The following is a 22,858-nucleotide window of genomic DNA, read 5'->3' on the forward strand; positions in this document are numbered from 1 at the left end:
AACCCCCTAAAAAAGTAGGGTTGGTTTTTCATCGCTGACGTATAAAGCCCTAAAAATAGGGACAAAGTTGAGGAGGTTGCTATGGCAATGTCACATGCATTCTATTATTGTTTCATCTTGTTTGTTTTATATAGACATCTTTACTACTATTATATTGCATTGGTCCATGGTGACATTGTCACTACCAGTTCAGGCACTGGTAGCAACCCCATCGCCAACATTCATGGAATTAAAAATATATACGTTCCGAAGAAAGAAATCGAAGAAAGCAGGATGCTGCAAGAAGAAAGATGGAAAGTTAGCAGCACAATAGCTGGCACAAGAGATTATCACCAGTTTGTGCCAGTTGATGCAAATTCAATTTCTGTCAGCAAAGTTTCAAAGGCTGGTATTGCACCGGTATTGGGCGTGCCCCCTATGGCGATGGGGTTGCTGGTTCAAGTGCCTGAACTGGTAGTGACAATGTCACCATGGACCATCACAATATAATAGTAATGATGTCTATATAAAACAAACAAGACGAAACAATAATAGAATGCATGTGACATTGCCATAGCAACATCCTCAATTTTGTCCCTATTTTTAGGGCTTTATACGTCAACGATGAAAAACCAACCCTACTTTTTTAGAGGGGTTGAAACATGCTCTTTCTAATGAGAATGATTTAACAGAGTTTCCAGTAGGTCTTTTTTTGTAAAAGCGGGCTGAAAATACCCTATTTTTGGCATTTTTACAAAAAATGTCAATTTTACACTCTATTTGTAAACTGTTGGAAAGCAGTAGGAGAATGAAATTTTATATTCAACAACATTGTGTTGCTAAGTTATTACGCACAAAGTTTCACATTTCTCATACCTTTCCTTCCAGAGATATAAACAGCCAAACTTTAACCATTTTTTTGAGCCACACTATTTTTGGCCAACTTTGCTCCCAATTATCTAGATGGAGATCACTCATGAGAATGTTTTTATTATTTTGTTTAATAGAGCACAAAAAGTTGTACAAGATGGCCAAGTTTTGTTACTCTCAACAAAATATTGCCGGAGATATTATGTCTCAAAGTTGCTGGAACCTCAGAGTCATACTGTAGAAGGCTGCGGTATGGGGTCACACAAATGACTATATCTCTGCAAGTATTGCATCGGCACACGTAACACTTTACCAATGTTTATCAGGGACATGTGCATGTTCATACCAAATTTCATCAAAATCTGTGATGGTCGAGCAGGGCAGTTTTCTGAAACCAGACCACTTGACATGGAATGACCCCTTAGTCATTTCTGTTTCTTCAGTTCCAGTGTTTCTCCCCCCCCCCGCCCCCTTCCTACAGCTAGATGAGACGGTGCAGGTGCTCCTAAGACATTACGATGGAGATTGTGGGCAGGTCCCTGAGGAGCCCAAATTGGAAATCCCAGGTTCAGAATTGGAAGCTGTTCTGTTAGAGAGTTCTGAAAGGAGAGGTAAGCCCAGGTTCCTGCATTCTGGAACATTTATTTACTTATTAGATGTTTTATCTTGCCTTTATTTTTGATCAACTCCAGGCAGTGTGCACATCTGATTCTCTCTTCTCTTGATTTCCCTGCAGCCACAAACCCTGCAAGGTAGGTTGGGCTGAGAAAGAGTGACTGACCCAAAATCACCCAGCTTTCATGCCTAAGAAAGGACTAGAACTCACTATCTCTCCTTTTCTAGCTCAACACCTTAGTCCCGTGATGGCGAACCTATGGCACGGGTGCCACAGGTGGCACATGGAGCCATATCTGTGGGCACGCGAGCGTTGCCCTACCTCAGTCCAGCATGCATGTGCGTGCTGGCCAGGTGATTTTCGGGCCTTCCTGGACCACCGGAAGTCAGGAAACGGGCTGTTTCTGGGCTTCCGGGGGAGTGGGGAAGGCTGTTTTCGCCCTCCCCAGGCTCCTAGTAAGGCTCTGGACCCTGGGGAAGACAAAAAAATGGGCCTACCGGGCCCACTGTGCCATCACGTGCCAAAAGTGGGGGGGAGAGTGGGGGGGGGTCGCACACTCATGCGTGGGGGGACGGGGCGCATTGAATTATGGGTGTGGGCACGCGCGCACACAATCCCCCCCACTACCCCCGCTTTTGGCACACAACGGCAAAAAGGTTAGCCATCACTGCCTTAGTCACTACACAAAGCATGGTAGGAGTGGATCAAAGGTTGTGCCTGCCTGCCAACAACCCTGACCTTTTGTCCCTTTTCTTTTGGTCCATTCAGAGGCAGTGCTGTCCCCTGTTGCACCCCCTGCACCCTGGAAGGCTGGGGACCTTGTGCTGAACGAGCCATCCCTTTCCTTCTTGGCTATCTTGGCCAGTAGCAGCAATGAAGAAATTGAGCTTCAACTTCAAGAATGCATGGAATTCTCCAAAGCTGCTGTCTCCCGCATTGTGGAGGTTTTGGATAAGATCCACCGGTGCACAGAGGAGCTTTGCCAGAAGATCCATGCATGGGGTGAGACTAGATCCCATCTAAGGGATACCTTCGAAACTTTCTGAATGCATGCTTAGCCTCTTGCTGTCCATTCTGCCTCTGAAATTAATCCCCAAATGGAGGATTTGGGGCCTCAGATTTTTGAAAACTGAACAAGTGAAATGGGGGGGAGAGTGGAATTGCATGTTGTCATTCTGGGTAGGTAATTTACTGTGGACTTGGTTGCAAGGAGGAGAATTGGTTTAGAAGTGCATTTTTTCTATCCCCTCTCAGACTTTTTTTAATTAGTTTATAATATAAAATACAAAAATACACAAGAAAATAGTAGGAAAAATAGGGGAGGGAAAAGTGTAGGATAAGGGGGGAAAAGAAAGAAAAGGCTTCCAATTCCCTTTGGTGCAGTAGAATAAGATAATAACATCAAATCTTAACTTCTTACTTTTACGTAATAGTATAAACTAGCTGTTTCTATAACAACAAACCTATCTAATTGGCAAAACCCAGAATTAAGGATTCATTTTTTTCCACCTCAAGCACAAAGTCCAGAAGCGGTTTCCAAGTAGAAACAAAAGTAGTGTTTTTTTCTTTAATCAAAATAGTCAGTTTAGCCATCTCTGCTAATCCCATTAACTTTTGCAGCTGTTCATCCATTGTGGGAATCAAAGTGTCCTTCCATTTTTGTGCATAAAGTAATGTTTCTGCTGTCAACATATATAACATCAAAGACTTCTCTAAGATATCTTGAAGATGTGCTACTGTGTAGAGATAGTTCAGACAGAAAACGTTTGTAGACTCCACCAGACTTAGTGTGTGAGGATGTTAAAAGTGCATACTTTGAAAAAAACTGTGAGTGTACTGGTCCCATGTAGGAGACATGGCTTAATAGAGTTTCCAAAGTGAACATATTATGAAGAGCCTTGGTGGCGCAGCAGACTAAAACACTGTTAAGTAACACCAGCTGCCTGCAATTACTGCAAGTTCAAATCTCACCAGGCTCAAGGTTGACTCAGCCTTCCATCCTTTCGAGGTAGGTAAAATGAGGACCCGGTTTGTGGGGGCAATAAGCTGACTTTGTATAAAAAAAGAACAACGCTGGGGGGGGGGGGCGAAAGCCCTACTAAGCAGGTATATACAAAAGTATGAAGGCTATTGCTTAACGCATTGTAAGCCGCCCTGAGTCTCCGGAAAAGGGCGGCATATAAATCGAACCAATAAATAAATAAATAAATATAGTGTGTGTCACTCTTTAACCTAGTTGTACTTAATAACTTTTAGGGTGTCCTCGCCTTATAAAAATACCACTTTAAAATCTGCATTAAACATTTCCTAAATACTTAATAATTCAGATTTTTGTTCAGTCAAAGCTGAAGGATCTGGCAGCAGAGGATTTCTTGTATTCTGACAGATGATAAGATTTATCTTTGGGGGGGTGGAAACGGGCTTTTTAAAATATGCTTTTTAAACAACTTTTTTGTTGCCTGACAATTTACAGTTATTCGGGGAGGCTGTTCTGTGATTTGTGTTTCCAGAGGAGGATTGATGAAAATAATTTTGCCTCTGGAAGAGAATTTTTTTAACTCAATCCAAGTGTGATATTCTTACCTTGGGTGTTTTGCTGCTTGAACTTGTAACTCAAAGCAAAGTAACATCACAAAAAAGATTTTTGGGAAAAGCAAAGCACGTGTATATGAGAACATAAATGGTTGCCTGCTGAATCATCTAATCCAGCAGTCTGTCCTCCCAGTGGCCAGTCAACTACACAGGGAAGGCCATTAGTCTCCCAGCAGGAGCCTTTAGAGCAGTGGTTCTCAACCTGTGGGTCGGGACCCCTTTGGGGGTCGAATGACTCTTTCACAGGGGTCGCCTAAGACCATCAGAAAATACATATTTTCAATGGTTTTAGGAACAATGTTATGGTTGGGGGTCACCACAACATGAGGAACTGTATTAAAGGGTCACGGCATTAGGAAGGTTGAGAACCACTGCTTTAGAGTCTGTCCTGCCGCCACCAAAGCTAATAGCCATTGATCCCCAATGCAGTTTGGAGGAGAGTAAAAATTGGGAAACCCAAATTCTGAGAGTTAATGTCTTATTCTGCAGTGGAGTTTGACCAATTGGAAGAAGTTGTGAAGGCCCTCAACAAGGAGCTGACAAGAGAGAATTGCCACCTTCAGGACCTGATCACACAGATACAGGAGAAACACCATAAAATTTCCTTGGAGGTAGGTTCCCTGCCCTGTCTTCCCTCTTGTGGCTTCTTGGGACAGGAGCTGTATTAAGACTGGCTTCTTTTTCAGTACACAGAACTGCAGGACAAAGTGACTTCATCAGAAACTAAAGTACTTGAAATGGAAACAACCATTGAAGACCTGCAGTGGGACATAGAAGCTGCGCAAATGGGAACATAATGTTGAAAGCTGGATCTAGCCCAATAACTCAAAGACAGACTTTGATTCTTTTCTGTAACTTTATTATAGATTTAATGGTACTGGAGGTCACTGACCTTGTACCTTTCTCTTTCAGGTATACATCGGGAATACCCTGTGGACCACGTGGTCGGAGCCTTTATACCCAGGAGGAGGGGCAAAGAGGTAAGGAGTGGTTACAGGGGTTATGGAATATGTGGTCAGTTAACCCTTGCAGGTCCGGGTGATCAGGGAGATGTAGTAGTTAGACATTTACCATGACAAAACCCCCTCTAAATGTCTAACTGGGTACCTGGGGAAGTGGTTGTATACATATAGAGAATATACAGGCACAGGCACGAATTACATGTAAACACGCATTTTAGACATGAGGTATGCATGCTGTTTATGTGGTAGGGGTTTAGTGAGAATATCTGCTGTTTGCTCCTCTGTGTCACAGTGTACTGCCTTAATGAAACCTATTTCTGAAAACTGCCTGACGTGTTTGTATTTAATGTCAATGTGCCTAGACCGCTGACCTATAGCATCGGCCTTTGAGATCTCTATTGCTGCCTTGTTGTCTTCGTGGATGACTATGGGATATGAGGGTTCAGCCCAGATGTTGCAGAGCAGGTCATCGAACCATACTAAGTTGTTTGCGGCCTTTGATAGGCAAACAAATTCTGCTTCCGTAGTTGATGTGGCCACCAGTTTTTGCTTTCCAGTGTACCAATGGATGGGGCAATTGTTGAGTAGTAGCACGTAGCCAGAGGTGCTTTTTCTGCACTCTATGTCCCCAGCCCAGTCAGCGTCAGCATAGCAGGTTAGCTTTGGTTTCTCAGATGTTTCTGGTTCTAGGCAGAGTAGGGCATCCGCACTGAATTTTAAGTATCTAAGTAGTCTTTTGATGGCGTTCCAGTGTGTTACCGTGGGTTTGCTTACATGTCTGGACAGTAGATTGACGGCCAAGGCGATGTCAGGCCTGGTCCAGTTGGAAATATACAGCAGTGACCCTATCGTTGATCTATACAACTTATTGTCTGTGAAGGGTTCAGATTCCTCGTACATGGTCTTCAGGAACTCTGGTTGCATGGGGGTCTCGCTGGGTTTTGCTTCGGACATGTTGCATTTGGACAGCAGCTCGATGATCTTTTCTCTCTGGGAGAGGCGGAAACCCTTGTTGGTTTTTATCACTTGGACCCCTAGGTATTTATCGATCTTTCCAAGTGACTTTAGGGAGAAGTGGCTACCCAGCTCAGTGGCGAACTTGTCACATCTGTCCTTGTGCTTGTTGATGTACAAGATGTCGTCCACGTAAACGAGCACACCTTCGAATGTGTTGGCTGAGGTGGCCTCGAAGCCCATGGATCTGAGAGCTTTGGCTAGGCAGTCATACCACCTTTTGCCCGACTGCTTGAGCCCGTACAGGCTTTTGTTCAGCAGCCAGGTTTGGTTCCTGCCCTCGTTGTATCCAGGCGGTGCTTTAACGTATATCTCTTTGTCCAACTCGGCGTGCAGGTACGCTGTTTGTACGTCGAATTGGAAAACCTCCAAGCCCAGGATGGTGGCCACCACCAGGGCGCTTTTGACGCTCTCCGCCCTGAGGGTTGGCGAGTAGGTGTCTGTATAGTCTTCGGGGTATCTTTGGGCGAAACCCTGCGTGACTAGTCTTGCCTTGTACAGGACCTTGTTGTCTTCTAATGTCTTAACTCTGAACACCCATTTGGTTCCTATTGGTTTTTTGTCCTCTGGAATTTGGGCAGGTGAGTATACTTGGAGGTTCCTCAGGCTCTCCATCTCTTTCTCCATGGCAGACATCCATTCTTCTTTCTCTTTCTGGGGGAGCCCGAGGATGTCCTCGTATGAGCTGGGCGTGAAATGGGTGTTGTGTATGGCCATAACGTAGTCCTCCAGCTTCCTTGGCAGCTTGTTTCTGGTTTCTCTGATTGGCCTGCTGGGGGTTGGCTCGGTTTCCTGCATGTTGTCTGACTCTTTGTCTGTCAGGTCATCTATCTTCAGGGAAGGGTGCCCTTCTTTCCACTCTTTGATGCTTGCCTTGCGATTGTTGGCTTTATGCCCTCCGACCTCTCTGACCTCCTTTTCCCCTTGGCCATGTTCGAGTGTGACCCTATTGGTGGGAATGTCGTTGGAGTGTACCCTCGACCAGTTTGCATTTTCGTGGAAACTGACTGACCTGGAAACCACAAAACGGTTGTTGTTGTCGACAAATCTGTAGCCCTTTGTGCCCGGTTCGTAACCCACGAATCTCAGTCTTTTTGATAATTTCTCCCCTTTCTTTCTTAATTGTCTGGGAATGTGGACATCAGCTGGGGCGCCGAATATGTGTAAGTGTGCGATGTTGGGCTTTCTGTTGTATAGCATCTCGTATGGTGTCTTATTGATAGAGCTTGACCACAGTCTATTCAGGGTGTAATTAGCGTAGTGTAGTGCCTCTGACCAGAAATGCTGCCCCATCCCAGCATCCTCCAAGGCGCACCTCATCATGGTTTGCAATACTCCGTTTTTTCTCTCTGAGACTCCATTTTGGAAGGGGGAGAAAGGTGAAGAGGTGTAATGCGCTATGCCCTGTTCTCTCAGCCACCTCGTGAATTCCTTGGCCATGAATTCTGAGCCCCTGTCTGTCATTATCTGCCTTATTCTCATGTTATGTTGCATATCTACTCTTCTGTGGAATTCTTTAAACCTTTGGAATACTTCGTTTTTGTGTCTGAGGGAGTAGACATACCCGTATCTGGTGTAGTCATCCACAATCGTGAGGAAGAATCGCTTCCTATGCCCTACAGAGGGTTTCAATTGCCCTACCAAGTCCATATGCACCAATTGGAAGGGGGACTCTGTGGTTCGTTTGGATCCCCTGGGGATGGCCTTAACCTTGATCTTAGAACGCTTACAGACTGAACACTCCAAGTAGTTTTCGCAGTTCTTTACTTTGAGACCCTCGGTACATTCCGTCATTTTCTTTACAATGGGGAAACTTATGTGTCCCAGTCTCCTGTGGAGGAGGTGGGCGCAGTTATCATGCAATGGCTTACCGATAGATACAGACTTGTTGGCCTTCTCATGGCTACTTTCTGCCTCTTGCTGCACCCCCTCTATTTCTGGATACTCATCTACTTTGTGGTTCGTGTTGGTATCAATGCCCTCTTCCTCCCTTGCGTTGGGTGTGAAGTAGGGAAGTCCCTCGTGTATGGTTACCTTTCCTATCTCTTTCCCTTGCTTGATCAAGTGTGCCTTTCCATCTTTGAATTTTATCTCTATGTTTGTGTCCCGTGTCAGCTTTGTGATGGCTAGCACGTTGTGGGGTATCTCTGGCACGTACAGTACCCCTTTTAAATCCCCTATCTGTGTGATGTGTACGTTTCCTTTCCCCACTACTTTGACCTTGCTTTGGTTTGCCACCTTTATTTCTGAGTCTACTTCTGTGAGTGAGTCTAGCAGCTCTGGGTTACAAGTAGTGTGACTTGTGGCCCCTGAGTCCAGGAGCCATGTGTTTCTCTCTGCCTTATGTTTGTCATTTGGGTCATCGTGCCTGATCCCGTACATGGAGCCAGAGTTACTGTCCCTGGAGTGGTCTCTGCGCTCGTGGTGTTTCCTGGGGTTGGGTGACCACCCTCGCCCCCTTTCCTTTGGGTACCTGCGTTCAGGTGACCTTCCCCCTCTACTGTCGTGCTGTCCCCTGTCCCTATGGTTCCTGGGGCAATCCCTCTTTAAGTGGTTCCTTGACCCACAAGAATAACATTCTGAGGTATCCCTGGCCCTATCTTGGAAATCCACCCTCTTCGTGGGTCTAGGATCCCTTTTGGATAGTTGGCGTTCCCTCCTCAGAGTGTCCTCTGCAACGAGCTGACTGGTCAGTGCGCCTAGTGTTAGGTATTGCAAGCTGAGGCTATTTAGTTGGGTTATGAAGCTGTCCCAACTGCTATCAAGAGAGTTTATGATTATGCTTATCATGCTCTCTTCAGTGATGATTTCCCCCCTCTGCATGAGCTCTGCCCTTGTAGCATTCATCTTTAAAATGTGCTCACTCATGGGGACCCCTGCCTTGTGCTTGGTGGAGTGGAACTCTCTAGATATTCTAGTGGTAGTGGCTCTACTCTGGCTATAAAACAGGTTACATAGTTTTTGCATAATATCATAAAACAGTCAGATTGTCCTCAATAGATGGATACATAGCAGATGGAATGGAGGTTAACATGATACAAAATGCCCTGTGATGAATACAGTCAATTTCCAGTGACCAGGGCTTTTGGGGAGGTCTGTTAGCTAGGAACAGTGCATTCTCTCTCATGAGAGCAACTCTTAATTTTTGACTCCATTCTATAACATTACCCCCATCTAACTGTAATTTTGGCAAATTGGCATAATTTGCCCCAGAAATGTTAGTAAGGTTACTTACTGGGGGGAGCTGTCCATGGTCCAAACTGTGATTGAACTCACAATAAGGCTTTGGGATGTCTGTGGCAATTCTGTACCTGCTTGGATCTATGTAACTTTCTTCTCTTGTTACAGGCAGGTACTGGGCATGCACGAAACTCATTCCGCGCTGGAGTCCATCGGGTGAGGTTCCTGTTGCTGGAGCTCCCAGGCCTAGGCCTAGGCCTGTCGGTGGGAGGCTGGACCCACCCCCGGTGGGTCCGAAGGTTCCTCCTGAAGGTGGACACCACTGCTGGATGGCCGGATCCCCGGCAAAGAAGGGTAGAAGGTGAGGAGGCGACGCGGTCGTAAATCGAGGACTTCCGCGGGTCAGCGGCGCGGAAGCAGCGGAGGTCGTAGGTTGAGGATTCCCTGCACCCAGCGGCTTGGCGGAAATGGCGGTGGCGGCGGCGGATCCTCCCTCGTGGTCGCTGGTCCCTGGTCGCGTGGATCAGCCTGGTGGATGTCGTGGTGTTGGTGAGTAGCCGGTTCTTCTCTTCCCCCTCGGGCCTCGCGTAGTTGGTGTAGCGGGTGGCGAGTTCGAGTCCTGAGGTTGATCCTTCCTGCAGGTGGGCGGTCTTTTGTGCCGGTTGTTGGTGTGCGCGGTGTCTTTAGTTGGCTGTGACTCGGTTGCCTGGTCGTTGTTGGTTGTCCTGGCCTTCTTGTGTTTTCCAGGATTTTTTGTTTGATTTTTTGAGTGCTGCAGGAGGCTCGAAAGCGGAGCCCAGGGCAGTGGTGATGGTCTCGATTGCCTTTTGCAACTCGAGATCGGTAGGTGTTTTTTTCTTAGTGATTGTAGTTTCTTCGTGGTCGCTTTCAGAGTTGGGCTCTTCGTTGTTGCTTTCTGAGTCCCCCTCGTCTGTTTCGGGGTTCGGGCATTTTCGCGCCAAGGGATTCAAATCCTGGCTTCCCATTGGCTGGTGCTCGTCCCAAGATGGCCACCGGGAAGAGGGCGCGAAAATGGATTCTGCCAGCTCGGGATCATCGGGTTGGGGTGGCTTACCCTTTTTTGCTGGCTTTTCTCTCTCGGTGGTCTTTGGGGCCTCAATCGCTGCTTCTTGCTGCTCGAAGAGGCTTTGAAGGTCTGCCATGAGGTTTTCTTTGTCGCTGCTTGCCTCCATCAGTTTCAGGATGGAGAGTTTGAATTTATTCATTTTCTGTGCTGTTTCTTCTTCCAGGGCGGTGATCTCCTTGGATGGCCCCTCTTCATCTGATTGTGAGTCCAGGCTGGAGTCCTGCTCGCTTCCAGCTTCTGTCTCCTCCATGGCTGTGGCTTTGGTTGCAAGTTTCTCAGCCATCTTCTTGGTAAGAGCTCTGGTCTGTACTCTGTCTGCTTCTTCAGGGTAGGTGTTGGGTTCAGTCATTATCTGGAGTTATGGGCAACCGACCTCTGCTACCATTTTGTTGAAAGCTGGATCTAGCCCAATAACTCAAAGACAGACTTTGATTCTTTTCTGTAACTTTATTATAGATTTAATGGTACTGGAGGTCACTGACCTTGTACCTTTCTCTTTCAGGTATACATCGGGAATACCCTGTGGACCACGTGGTCGGAGCCTTTATACCCAGGAGGAGGGGCAAAGAGGTAAGGAGTGGTTACAGGGGTTATGAGATATGTGGTCAGTTAACCTTTGCAGGTCCGGGTGATCAGGGAGATGTAATAGTTAGACATTTACCATGACACATAAGATCAACAAGCACCTGACCAAAGCGTTGGAGCAGGCAAGAATGGTCTTCAAGGGGGTCCCCTCCCCTCCCTTCTCACTGGAGGACACTGCCTGTTTTCATTGAATTGTAACTGCCGGGTGAGGGAGGGAACGTTCTTCTGAATATCCAGTTTTAAAGGTCAGGGAGTCCTTGTCTGGCTCGCCATTCTGAAGGACACCCAACCAGTAAGTGAAGCAGGAAGAGCTTACCCTGAAGCCTCTGCCCCTTGGTCACACTCTCTGAGCAGGAGGAGGTCTGGTGGGTTGCCCACTTTTAGGAGACCATTTCAGAATGCAGATCTTCAGATCTTGCTGACCTGCGACTCCCATCCCTCTCAAACATCGCAGTTAGTGAGGAGGAACGCTGACAATTACAGTTCAGCAGATTTGGATAAACAGCTTTGGTCCTACATCAACCCACGTACCTCAAGGAGCAAAAATGATATATGCTGTGAGGTGAAAGAAGATTCAAATCCGCAGTGCCAAGATAATTCCTGATCTTCAATTACGAATTACTCCTTTCCCTCATATAAGCTCATTTACCCCTTGGGAAAGATGGATCTGTTCACTCAGTAGACAGGTCTCTTCTTTTCTCATGGACCCAACAACCTTTTAAAGCCAAAGTTGTAATTTCTTGGGTTTGGGAAAGCTTTGAGGATAGTTCTGATGAAAATTTTTAACCAAAGCATCAGATCAACCTGATATGGCAAGGACTATAGGTAGTCCCCGACTTACGACCACAGTTGATCTCAAAATTTCCATTGCTAAGTGAAACAGTTAAGTGAGTTCTGCTCCATTTTACATCCTTTTTTGCTACAGATGTTAAACGAATCACTACAGCTGTTAAATTAGTAACATGGTTGTTAAGGGAATCTGGCTTCCCCATTGATTTTGCTGGTCACAAGGTTGCAAAAGGTGACACCGAGGCACTGCAACTGTCATAAATACATGCCAGTTGCCAAGTGTCCAAATTTTGATCACATGACCATAGGAATGCTGCAATGGTCGTAAGTGTGAAAAACAGTTATAAGTCACTTTTTTCATTGCCGTTGTAACTTTGAACGGTCACTAAATGAATGGTGGTTAAGTCAAGGACTACCTGTACTCTGCTTCTCTCACTATATATTAACAGCAAGGATTTGTTTTTTCCTCTACACAATTATAATATAGGGTATTAAATAAATTTGACAATGATTTGCACTTCTTAATCAAACTATCACAGATATCTATATTTGGTAGGCTAAATAGTATAATTATTGATAGTTAAGTATTGGCACTTTTAACAATACGATAACATTTTTTAATTATAATTCAAAAATATATTAAAGTTGAATTTTTATTATATCTTAGTATGTTGAAAGCCTCTGTGAGTCTTGAATTTTTTTTAGAGAAAATTTTTATTAAAGTTTATTGTAAGTTAAAATACAAATACAAAAATTAAGAAAATTAGAAAAAGATGCAAGAAACAATTTAAAGAAAGGTAGTGACTTCTGACTTTTTTTTCAATGCAGTAGAATATTAAAAAAAAAATCAACCTAAAGCTTTTCCTTTATATTTCTTAACATTTCAAGCCACTTCTATAACAACAAAAATTACCAACACATTTTCCAAAAAGCCTGTCAACAAAATCATTGCAATCATCAAAACCTAAAATTACAGTTTCATTTTTTCAGTTTCAAGTACAAAATCCAGAAGGGGTTCCCAAATGGAAACAAAACTAGATAAATTCTTCTTTTTAGTTAAAACTCTTCTAATTAATGCGAGTCTTGAAATTTGATGGTGCATACATTTGATATATAAAATCAATAGATCTCTACTATTGCAGGCAGAGCCTATTGAAATCCAGAACTGTGACTAGCTTTGTGGATTTTTTTTTTTTTAATTTGATTTATATGCCACCCTTCTCCGGACACTCAGGGCGGCTTACAATGTGTTAAGCAATAGCCTTCATACTTTTGTATATTTATACAAAGTCATCTTATTGCCCCCACAAACTGGGTCCTCAATTTACCTACCTTAGAAAGGATGGAAGGCTGAGTCAACCTTGAGCCTGATGAGATTCGAACTTACAGTAATTGCAGACAGCTGGTGTTAATCACAATGCTATCAGTCTGCTGAGCCACCAGCAGCTGAGCATCAGGAATATATAAACAAGTCAGAAAATGCAGTTCTGTGCACACCAGATTAATCTTTGTGTTATGCAAGGCCACATGTCTTGTGAAAGATTTTGTTCGTGTGTGTGTTTGCGTATGTGCACTTATACATTTGCCGTTTGGTTTTAGAGGTTACTGATTTTTCACTCTTTTTTTTTTTTGGCAGCTCAATTCGGGTTACTATGCCTCAGGCAGTTCTGGTGGGTTCCAGGGTGGCCAGATTACCCTTAGCATGCAGAAGGTAAGCCGGAGAACGTGACTGGAAAGTAAATTGTAGCCCTGCAGCTTGCAAGACTTGGGTCTCACAACACACTTCCTGGGCAACACTTTCTGCTGAATTAATTTGGTCTTGCTTTGCAGTTTGAGATGTTGAATGCAGAACTGGAAGAGAATCAAGAACTTGCCAATAGTCGCATGGTGGAGCTAGAGAAACGGCAGCAGGAAATGCAGCAGGCTGTTAGAACTAATGAGAAGCTGAAGGTATTTGGATAGGTGTCAAATACAACCACCCTGTGGTGATAAGCTGGAAAGAACTAATACAGCCCTTAACAACCGGCACTTTTGAATACATTCTGACTACTGAGAGTGGCAGGAAGCATTCGGTGACATCAAAGGCTTGAATTCAGATTTTTTTTTATTGCTATTCATGCAATATTTGGAATTGGGTCAGCTTTTTTTCCCCATTAAAACCAGTGGATTAACCCATCAGACACAATTTTACTGTGTTTTAAGTACAGGTAGTCCTCGATTTACGACTACTTGTTTTAATTTAATTAATTCAATTCAATTTTAATTTAATTAATTCAATTTATATGCCGCCCCTCTCCAAGACTCAGGGCGGCTCACAATACATTTTAAAAAATCATTATAAAAAACATTTAAAAATTAAAAACATTAAAAACATTAAAAACTCATTCACGCCATTCATGGCCGGATCTCGCCCTATCACAAGAGCGAGATCAACGGCCCCAGGCCTGCTGGAAAAGCCAGGTCTTCGCCACTTTTCAGAAGGCCAATAGGGTGGGGATGGTCCAGACCTCAGGAGGTAACTGGTTCCAGAGAGCTGGGGCTGCCACAGAGAAGGCCCTCCCCCACGGGCCCACCAGCCGGCATTGTTTAGCTGATGGGACCCAGAGGAGACCAACTCTGTGGGATCTTACCAGTCACTGGGAGCTATGTGGCAGAAGGCGGTCTCGAAGATAACCTGGCCCTGAGCCATGTAGGGCTTTAAAGGTAATAACCAACACCTTGAATTGTGACCGGAGACCAATAGGGAGCCAGTGCAGGTCGCAGAGAATTGGTGTAATGTGGGTGTACCTAGGTGCACCCACGACAGCTCGCGCGGCTGCGTTCTGGACCAACTATAGTCTCCGAACACTTTTCAAGGGTAGCCCCATGTAGAGCGCATTGCAATAATCTAACCATGAGGTGACAAGGGCATGAGTGACCGTGAGGAGAGCCTCCTGATCCAAGTAGGGTTGCAATTGGTGCACCAAGCGAACCTGTGCAAAGGTCCCCCTCGCCACAGCTGTCAGATGTTGCTCTAATCTTAGCTGTGAGTCTAGGAGGACACCCAAATTGCAAGCCCGTTCTGAGGGGGACAATTTCTCCCCCCCGAACCAAGGATGGACAATCAACATAGTCTTTAGGAGGTAATACCCACAGCCACTTGGACTTGTCTGGGTTAAGTCTGAGCCTGTTGACTCCCATCCAGACCCTCACAGCCTCCAGGCACCGACCCATCACATCCACCACATCACTGAATTGATGTGGGGTAGAGATATACAGCTGGGTATCATCAGCATATTGCTGATACCTCACCCCGTGTCGTCGGATGATCTCACCCAGTGGCTTCATGTAGATGTTAAATAGGAGGGGAGAGAGGACCGAGCCCTAAGGCACCCCGCAAACGAGGGGCCTAGGGGGTCGATCTCTGTCCTCCTACCAACACCGACTGTGACCGACCAGAGAGATAGGAGGAGAACCACCGTAACACGGTGCCTCCCACTCCCAGCTCCCTTAGTCGTCCCAGAAGGATACCATGGTCAATGGTATCGAAAGCCGCTGAGAGGTCAAGTAGTACCAAGATGGAGGAATGACCCCCATCTCGGGCTCGCCAGAGATCATCCATCAACGTGACCAAAGCAGTTTCCGTGCTGTAGCCAGGCCTGAAGCCAGACTGAAAAGGGTCTAGATCCATGATGGCGAACCTATGGCATGCGTGCCACAGGTGGCATGTGGAGCCATATCTGTGGGCACGCCAGCATTGCCTTAGCTCAGCTCTAGCCCGCATGTGTGCGCTGGCCAGCTGATTTTTGGGCCTTTTGGGCCCACTGGAAGTCTGGAAATGGGCCATTTTTGGCCTCCAGAGGGCCGTGGGAAAGGCTGTTTTCGCCCTCCCCAGGCTCCTAGAAAGCCTCCGGAGCCTGGGGAGGGCAAAAAATGGGCCTATCGGGCCCACAGTGCCATCGTGTGCCAAAAGCGGGATCATACAGTGCAGGGCGCATTGGATTATGGGTGTGGGCACATGCACGCTCAACCCCCCCATGCTTCCCCCCGCTTTTGGCACGCGATGGCAAAAAGGTTAGCCATCACTGGTCTAGATAATCCGTTTCCTCCAATGACCGCAGGAGCTGAAGTGCCACCACTTTCTCTACAACCTTTCCCACAAAGGGTAGGTTGGAGACTGGCCGAAAGTTCTTTAATTCTGCTGGATCCAGGGAAGGCTTCTTGAGGAGGGTCCTTACAACCACCTCCTTTAATGGTTGCAGGAAGGACCCCTCCCTCAAGGACGTGTTAACTAAAGCCTGGAGCCAGCCTCGTGTCACCTCCCTGTTGGCCAAAACCAGCCAGGAGGGGCACGGGTCCAACAAACAGGTGGAGGAACTCATCGCACCTACAGCCTTGTCACTGGCTCAAATTCGTCCCACACAATAGGACTAAGACCCGCCCCTGTCATCTCTGTCGGTATTGCCCAATCAGAGTCCAGGTCCATCCGAATCTGAGCGACTTTATCCGACAGAAACTGCACAAAGTCCTCGGCTCTACCCTGCAAGGGCTCCTCCGCTCCCCTTACATTAAGGAGGGAGTGAGTCACCCTAAATAGGGTGGCTGGGCGAGAATCTGCGGATGCAATAAGTGCGGAAAAATGCGAGCATTTTGCCGCCCGTATCGCCACTAAATAAGTCCTAATAAAGGCTCTCAAGAGTGTTCTTTTTCCCTACAACAGCAACAACCCTGTGAGGGGATTGGACAGAGAAAGAGTGATTGGCCCAAGAGTGATTGGCCCAGGTGGCTTTCATGTCTAAAGCAGAACTAGAACTCACAGTCTCCTGGTGATTGGCCAAAGTCATCCAACTGGCTTTCATGCTTAAGGCAGAACTAGAATGCATCATCTCCTGGTTTCTAGGACAGCACTTTAACCACTACACCAAACTCGCTCTGCCTTGAGCCCCTGAATGAAGAGAAGCTATATATCAAATAAATAGTGAAGGGACATAATAATAGTAGAATAGGTAGAATTACTGGGACATAATAATAACTTGCTATTTGGCTTCTGTAAGTATTGCTTTGCTCCTGTAAGAATTAGAATTGACTCTGCCATTTGCTTCTACCAGTGATCTAACGCCTGCTATCTTGTTTTTTTGTACAACTCCGTGCCGTGGCCTGGCAGGGTTACACCGGGCAAATACCTGTGTTGCTAAGCACCCAGCTCCCCTGTTCCTTACTGCACGGCCAATGCAGGGCTACAAGGAAGGCATGGGCCAGGGGGCCAGAATTGGGTACTAAGCTGATGTCTCTGAAGGTATAAAAGGACGCCATACTTTTCCCAAGGTGTGGCCTTTCACTGCATGCTCTTTGTCTGTATGTTGTGGAATAATCTACCCAGCTCTTCTTTCTACAAATAAAAGCTGTTACTTTTTCCAAGCCTCTTCTTCTTCTTGGGTCTCTCTCTTTGGCATTCTGGTGACTCAAGTACATTTTGGGACCTTACAATAGATAGCACAACATCTCCATACCATCCACTTCTAGGACCAGCTCTAGTCTTCCATTCCCAGTGGCTGCATTCTCTGCTTGCCGCCGCTGCTGTTTTGCTTCCTCCTCCTCTTCTGTATCCAGATTGACCCATGTCTCTTTACTGTGCCTAAGGCTGAATACCAGGCTATGCAGCTGGGTTGGCAGAATGTAAGTTTTAAGATGCACAAATGTTGAAACAGAATGACTGGGTGGGGAAGGGGATTCTAGGAACTGTTGCACAACTCAACAACAAACTGGAAAAGGTTAGTCTGGCTCTATAAAGAAGAAATGAGTGCATTTGGTTGTCAGGTGATCAATTTCTGAGTGAGGGAGGTGAGTGATTCCAGGTCTATTCCATGGAATCTCCCTGGTGTCACCACCCCTGATTTTCTTTGGAATCCCTGTCAGTGCTATGAAGAACTTGTAAATCATTCAATTGCCATGTAAAAGGTTTGTGGACCAGCTTAGGGCCCTGAACGAATTAGAAAATGGGGTCCAATTAGAAGATGAGAAATAAGTGGGTGGTAAGAGGTAGCAGATGGACTGTTGAGGATTAGAGAAATGGTGGGGGGGGGAGAGAGAGGGAAACCCTCACCAGAAATTAAAAGCCAATTCAGACTTGGTTAAACATGTAATAAATTCAGGTGTGTGTGTTTGAGAGAGAGAGAGGGAGAGAGGCAGTGGTGGGTTCCTCCAGGTTCAGTCCGGTTCGGCCGAGCCGGTAGCGGTGACGATATGACATCACCGAACCGGTTCTCCCCCCCGCCCTCCCACCCTCCACCCCCCCACATTATTCTTACCTTTTATTTGGTCCCACCCCCAATCTATTGCTGCCTCCTGAGTCCCAGCTGATGACTAGAGGGAAAAAAACTGTTTAAACTCTTGCCGCGGGGCTTCAAAGGGCCGTCCTACAGCTGATCAGTGTTAAAAGCAAACAAATGAGTCGGGTCGTAAGTGTGAGGACTGGTCGTAAGTGCGAGGACCTTCCAGAAATGACTCTGACCAGCTAGCCACGCCCACCTAGTCACATGACCTCCAAGCCACACCCACAAAATAAGCCACGCCCACAGAACCAGTAGTAAAAAAATTTAGAACCCACCCTTGGAGAGAGGGATGGATGGATGGATGGATGGATGGATGGATGGATGGATGGAACAAACATTCTGTATTAATGTATTGTTCCAAGCTATGGTTTATAACATGAAATAGGTGAAGCTTAACTCTTGCAGATTTCTTAGTCCTTTTTTATCTTAGTATACAAAAGAGAGGGAGCCTTTCTAGGCCACTGCCTCTGTGATTTGGAGGTCTGAAATGGAAGAATTTTAAGTGGACATGGGGAAAAAAGCACAACTCTTAGAACGCTCCCTTTAGGTCCTTGTCTCAGATTTCCAGGTAGTCCTTGACTTATAGCTATTTGTTTAGCGACCATTCAAAGTTACAATGGCACTGAAGAAAGTGATTTATAATCAGTTCTTGCACTTTGTGCAATCCCCACATTTGCAATGTCCCATGAGCGTCATTTGTAACCTTCCCAGCCGACTTCTAACAAACAAAGTCAATAGGGGAAGCCAGATTCGCTTAACAACTGCAGCAATTCACTTAGCAACTGTGGCAAAAAAAGGTTGTAAAATTGGGTATTTATCACTGAACAACTGCCTTGCTTAGTAATGGAAATTTTGGTGCCGATTGTGGTCGTACGTCGAGGACAATTTATATTCCAATGCACTGGCATTATTTCCTTCCTCCCCACAAACTCCCCCTGTGCTTACATGTTTATCAGGAATCAGTGAAGTGCAGAGAGAGACACCCACTGCAATGGCAGCTGTAGCCAAGAATAGGATAATGGCAAAGTAAAGGTAGTGGACCCCACAAATCAGGTGAGGGCAGTTGCATGGGGTGAGACAGCTCCCAAGGTCCAAGCACCGGGCATGGCAAAAACAGAAGCACAATTGCTCTGGAACTGGCAAATAGCAACCAGGTTTATTCAGGCTGGAGCCTCGGCATGCATAGAGTTCATTGTAAAGTCAGTGCTGGGAGCCACTGCCTCCCAGCATCCTTTGTAGGCAGGGTCCACACCCTTTCCGCCTGGCCACGCCCCGCCTGGTCAACCACCATCCAATAGCAGACTGGCCATCTTCAGCTAACAGTCCTCCAGCTGTACATCAACGCGGCTGGCCACTGCACAAATGCACGTAGCGAGCAATCTGTCTGGGCTCTGCTCCATGGGCTGCCACTGCTCTGTTAAGGCCACCACCAGCCAGCTGGATCTCAGCCTCCTGGCGTGCCACCGATCAGCTGGGCCAGGTGACCGGAAATGCTGCCGATCAGCTGGGCCAGGAAACTGGAAATGCTGCCATCACCGTTGAACAGCTGGTCGGTGGCCGGCTCTTGGCCTCCCGACACACTGCCAATCAGCTGTTCTAGACTGCTGCCGCCGTTCGCTGCTGCTGCTCATCACTTCTGCCACCTTCCCCCAATCCCCCTCCCCCCCAGGTATGGCAAGTCCCGACGGGGTTTGACAGGCGGCTCCCCCTACCAGGGCCGCACCTGGAAGACAGGAAGCAGATAGGTATTAATTCCGGCAGCTGTCATCAATGCCTGGTGTCAGCCCTGGAGCCATCTTTAACTTGGAATCTTCAGGGCTGCCACAGCGGTGGATGGGCAAGCTGTGGGAATGGGGGGGGTGGGTGGAGACAGTGTGTGGTGTATAGACATAACATTTTTTCCCTTGGGAGTCGAGGACGTTCAGCCTGCACCTGGGGAGGCGTGACTGGGAGTCAACTACAGTTGGGACAGTGATCTGATTGGACCATGTGACGCTTATGTGGATGTAGGGGAACGAACTTTGACTTTACTTTAGGTGGGGCACTGAAGTCTGAACTCCCAGCCGACCAGTAGTTTGAAGAAAATTGGGAAAGCCTGACCCTACGAGATGGGCTAGCTTGGAAAGGATCCAAGCTTTATGTTCCTGCCAGTTTGAGGCTTCAGGTCTTACAGCGCAGCCACGACTCCCGATTAGCCAGCCATTTCGGATTCCTAAAAACCCTCTGTCTAGCCAGGAGGCAATTCTGGTGGCCCAAGTTGAAAGCAGATGTGGAGGATTATGTTAGGAGCTGCGTTACATGTGCAACTATAAAAATGAGGCAAGGGAAACCCCCTGGACTTCTCCAACAAGTGGCCAACCCCTGCCAGCCCTGGGAAGAAATTGCTATGGACTTTATAGTCGAACTCCCAGAAAGCGGAGGAAATACTGTTGTCTGGACTGTGACTGACTTATTTTCAAAACAAGTCCACTTCACCGCCTGCTCAGGATTGCCCTCAGCTAGAAAGTTGGCCAAGATGTTTATCAAGCAAATCTACCGGCTACATGGAGTGCCCTGCAGGGTCATCTCTGACAGGGGGGTCCAGTTCACTGCTAAATTCTGGAGGGAGTTTTTAAAGTCTATCGGATTGACCCAGGGACTTAGCTTGGCTTTTCATCCAAGTTCTAATGGGACCGCGGAACATACAAATGCCATGGTGGAGCAGTACCTGAGATGCTATGTGGACTATCAACAAGAGAACTGGGTGGATTTGCTGCCTTTTGTGGAGGTGGCTTACAATAACACAGTCAATGGTGGGATTCAAATTTTTCTACTACTGGTTCTGTGGGTGTGGCTTGGTGGGCGTGGCTTGGTGGGGCGACATCTTGCTGTGAGTGACATCGAGTTGGCCATGCCAGTTCAGTCACATGACCCCCACCAAGCCATGCCCACGAAGCCATGCCCACAGAACTGGCAGAAAAGGCAGCTCCTGCGGCCTGTACCTTTATGGTCCCCCCTTCCCCCCATGTCGAAATACCTTAAAGGGACACCACAGTCTGGCTGCCTTCCGAGCAGCTCCGCTGCGATACCGTCCCTACGGCGCAGCAGGCCGTTCTCCTGGCTGGGTCTAGCAAAGGGGTGCAGCTGCACACGCGCACAGGCAGGCAATGGGGTGTGTGTGTGTGTGGCCGACGAGAAGAACAGCGGCGACTGGATTTTAGGCCTCTTTTTCAGCCTGTAGTTTTTGGCGCAAGAAGCCTGCAGCTGCCGCCTCTTTTTTGATGCGAGAAGCCTCTTTGCCAGCAGGAACCAAGCTGGCAGCAGTGGCTGGAGGCTTCTCGTGGCGAAAAAGAGGTGGCGGCTGAAAGCTTCTTGCACCAAAAACTACCAAAAAGTACAGGCTGAAAAAGAGGCATGAAGAAGTTCCGTCACCACCGTCGCCATTGCCGCCCTGTTTTTCATGCCGACCGCACACCCCATTGCTGGCCGGTGTCATTCGCGACCAATCCCTTCCAGGCAGTGGTGGGATTCTGCCGGTTCTAGGCAGTTCGGCCCAACCGTTTGTTAAATTGCTGGCTCGCCCCGCCCCTTGCCCTGCCCCTCTGCACCACTGGGCGATGGGTGGGCCAGCCAGCAATTTAACAAACGGTTCGGTGTTTTTTTATAATTTTATTGGTCTCGCAGCTGCCGCGGGGCTTCAAAGGGCCGCCCTACAGCTGATCAGTTTTAAAAGAAAACAAATGAGTAGATCGGTGCCTGCAAATATAAATGGGTAGGCCCAGTGGTGGGATTCTACTTCGGTAGAACCGGTTGTTAAGTAGTTAAGCCAGTGGTTGCCAAAGTGGCCGGTACCGCCCCCTGGGGGGCCGTGGGATGCCTTAGGGGGGTGGTAAGTGGCAAGGGTGGCGGCAGAGGGACGCTAGAGGCAAAGGGGGGCGACAGGGGGGCTAAGTGGCAAGGAGAGTGCCCCCCCCTTTGACCTGTGCCTCGCAGCACTTACCTCCTTGCAATCAAACAGCAAGAAAAAAACAGCCTCTTTCAGCTTCAGCATAGGTTAATTAGCATGATTAGAGCGGCCTCCAACTCTCAGCTGATTCGCTCTCAGCTGTTTTGCAGGCTCGTTTGCAAGCTCTTGTTTTGCAAGCTCTTTGCTTGCTGCAAAGAGTACTGGAGCAGATTTTTTTTTCCCTAGCTAAAAGGAAACTGAAAGTAAAGCAGGCTCTGCTGCAACCTGACAAAATGAGGCAGGGAGAGAGATTTCTTTTTCTTTTTCTTTCTCCTCACCAAAAAAGGTAGGTGAAAACAATGGGAAATTTAGGGCAAAAGAGGAGAGTTCAAGATTTTAAAACACAAAAGAAAAAAAACTCTATTTAACTAGGGAATTGTAATAATTGAGATACTATTAATTGTATATTGTGTTGAAAGCAGAAATGGTTAAGTTGTGGTTTGGAGGAATATATGGGGGAAATTATTTGGTTTATTATTATTGGTAAATATAATTAATTGATTTGTAAGAAATTGGATTGCATGGGAATAATTGGAATAATCATGTTCATATTGATTAATATACAAAAAAGATAGTTATATAACAAATTGATCTATATTAAAATGTTGAATTTGTATTAAACAACTGTATTACATAATTACATAATTAACCAATGTGAGGATGGATATAAAAATAGATGACAATGGGAAGGGGTATAATATAGAATAGAAGGGAAAAATTGAATTTGATTAAGATTAGAGATGAGAATGAAGGGTAATATTGGTTTTTTTTTTTGAAAATAGATGAGGAATAAATATGGCAAAAAGGAAATATAGAAATTGTAAATTTAATTGAAATGACTAAACACTGTTTAAATTTGTGAACCGGCCAAATACTCTGTTCAAAGAA

At 46.5% G+C, this 22,858-nt stretch overlaps 1 protein-coding gene across 1 annotated transcript; it reads left to right on the forward strand.

Annotated features, from left to right (window-relative positions):
- Window positions 1-1,576: 1,576 nt before the first annotated feature.
- RNF40 (ring finger protein 40) lies at window positions 1,577-21,095 on the forward strand (the record flags this gene model as incomplete). The annotated part of the gene is made up of 8 exons (XM_070944560.1): window positions 1,577-1,601; window positions 2,234-2,467; window positions 4,547-4,668; window positions 4,744-4,836; window positions 10,954-11,007; window positions 13,311-13,385; window positions 13,505-13,624; window positions 21,009-21,095. Coding segments are annotated over 8 exons (810 nt in total), but the record flags the coding sequence as incomplete, so codon positions are not given.
- Between the last annotated feature and the right edge of the window lie 1,763 nt (window positions 21,096-22,858).

Source organism: Pituophis catenifer, unplaced genomic scaffold (assembly GCF_029215685.1).
Source record: "Pituophis catenifer annectens isolate HBS135680 unplaced genomic scaffold, rPitCat1.0.hap2 SCAF_5, whole genome shotgun sequence".
Taxonomy (NCBI): domain Eukaryota; kingdom Metazoa; phylum Chordata; class Lepidosauria; order Squamata; family Colubridae; genus Pituophis; species Pituophis catenifer.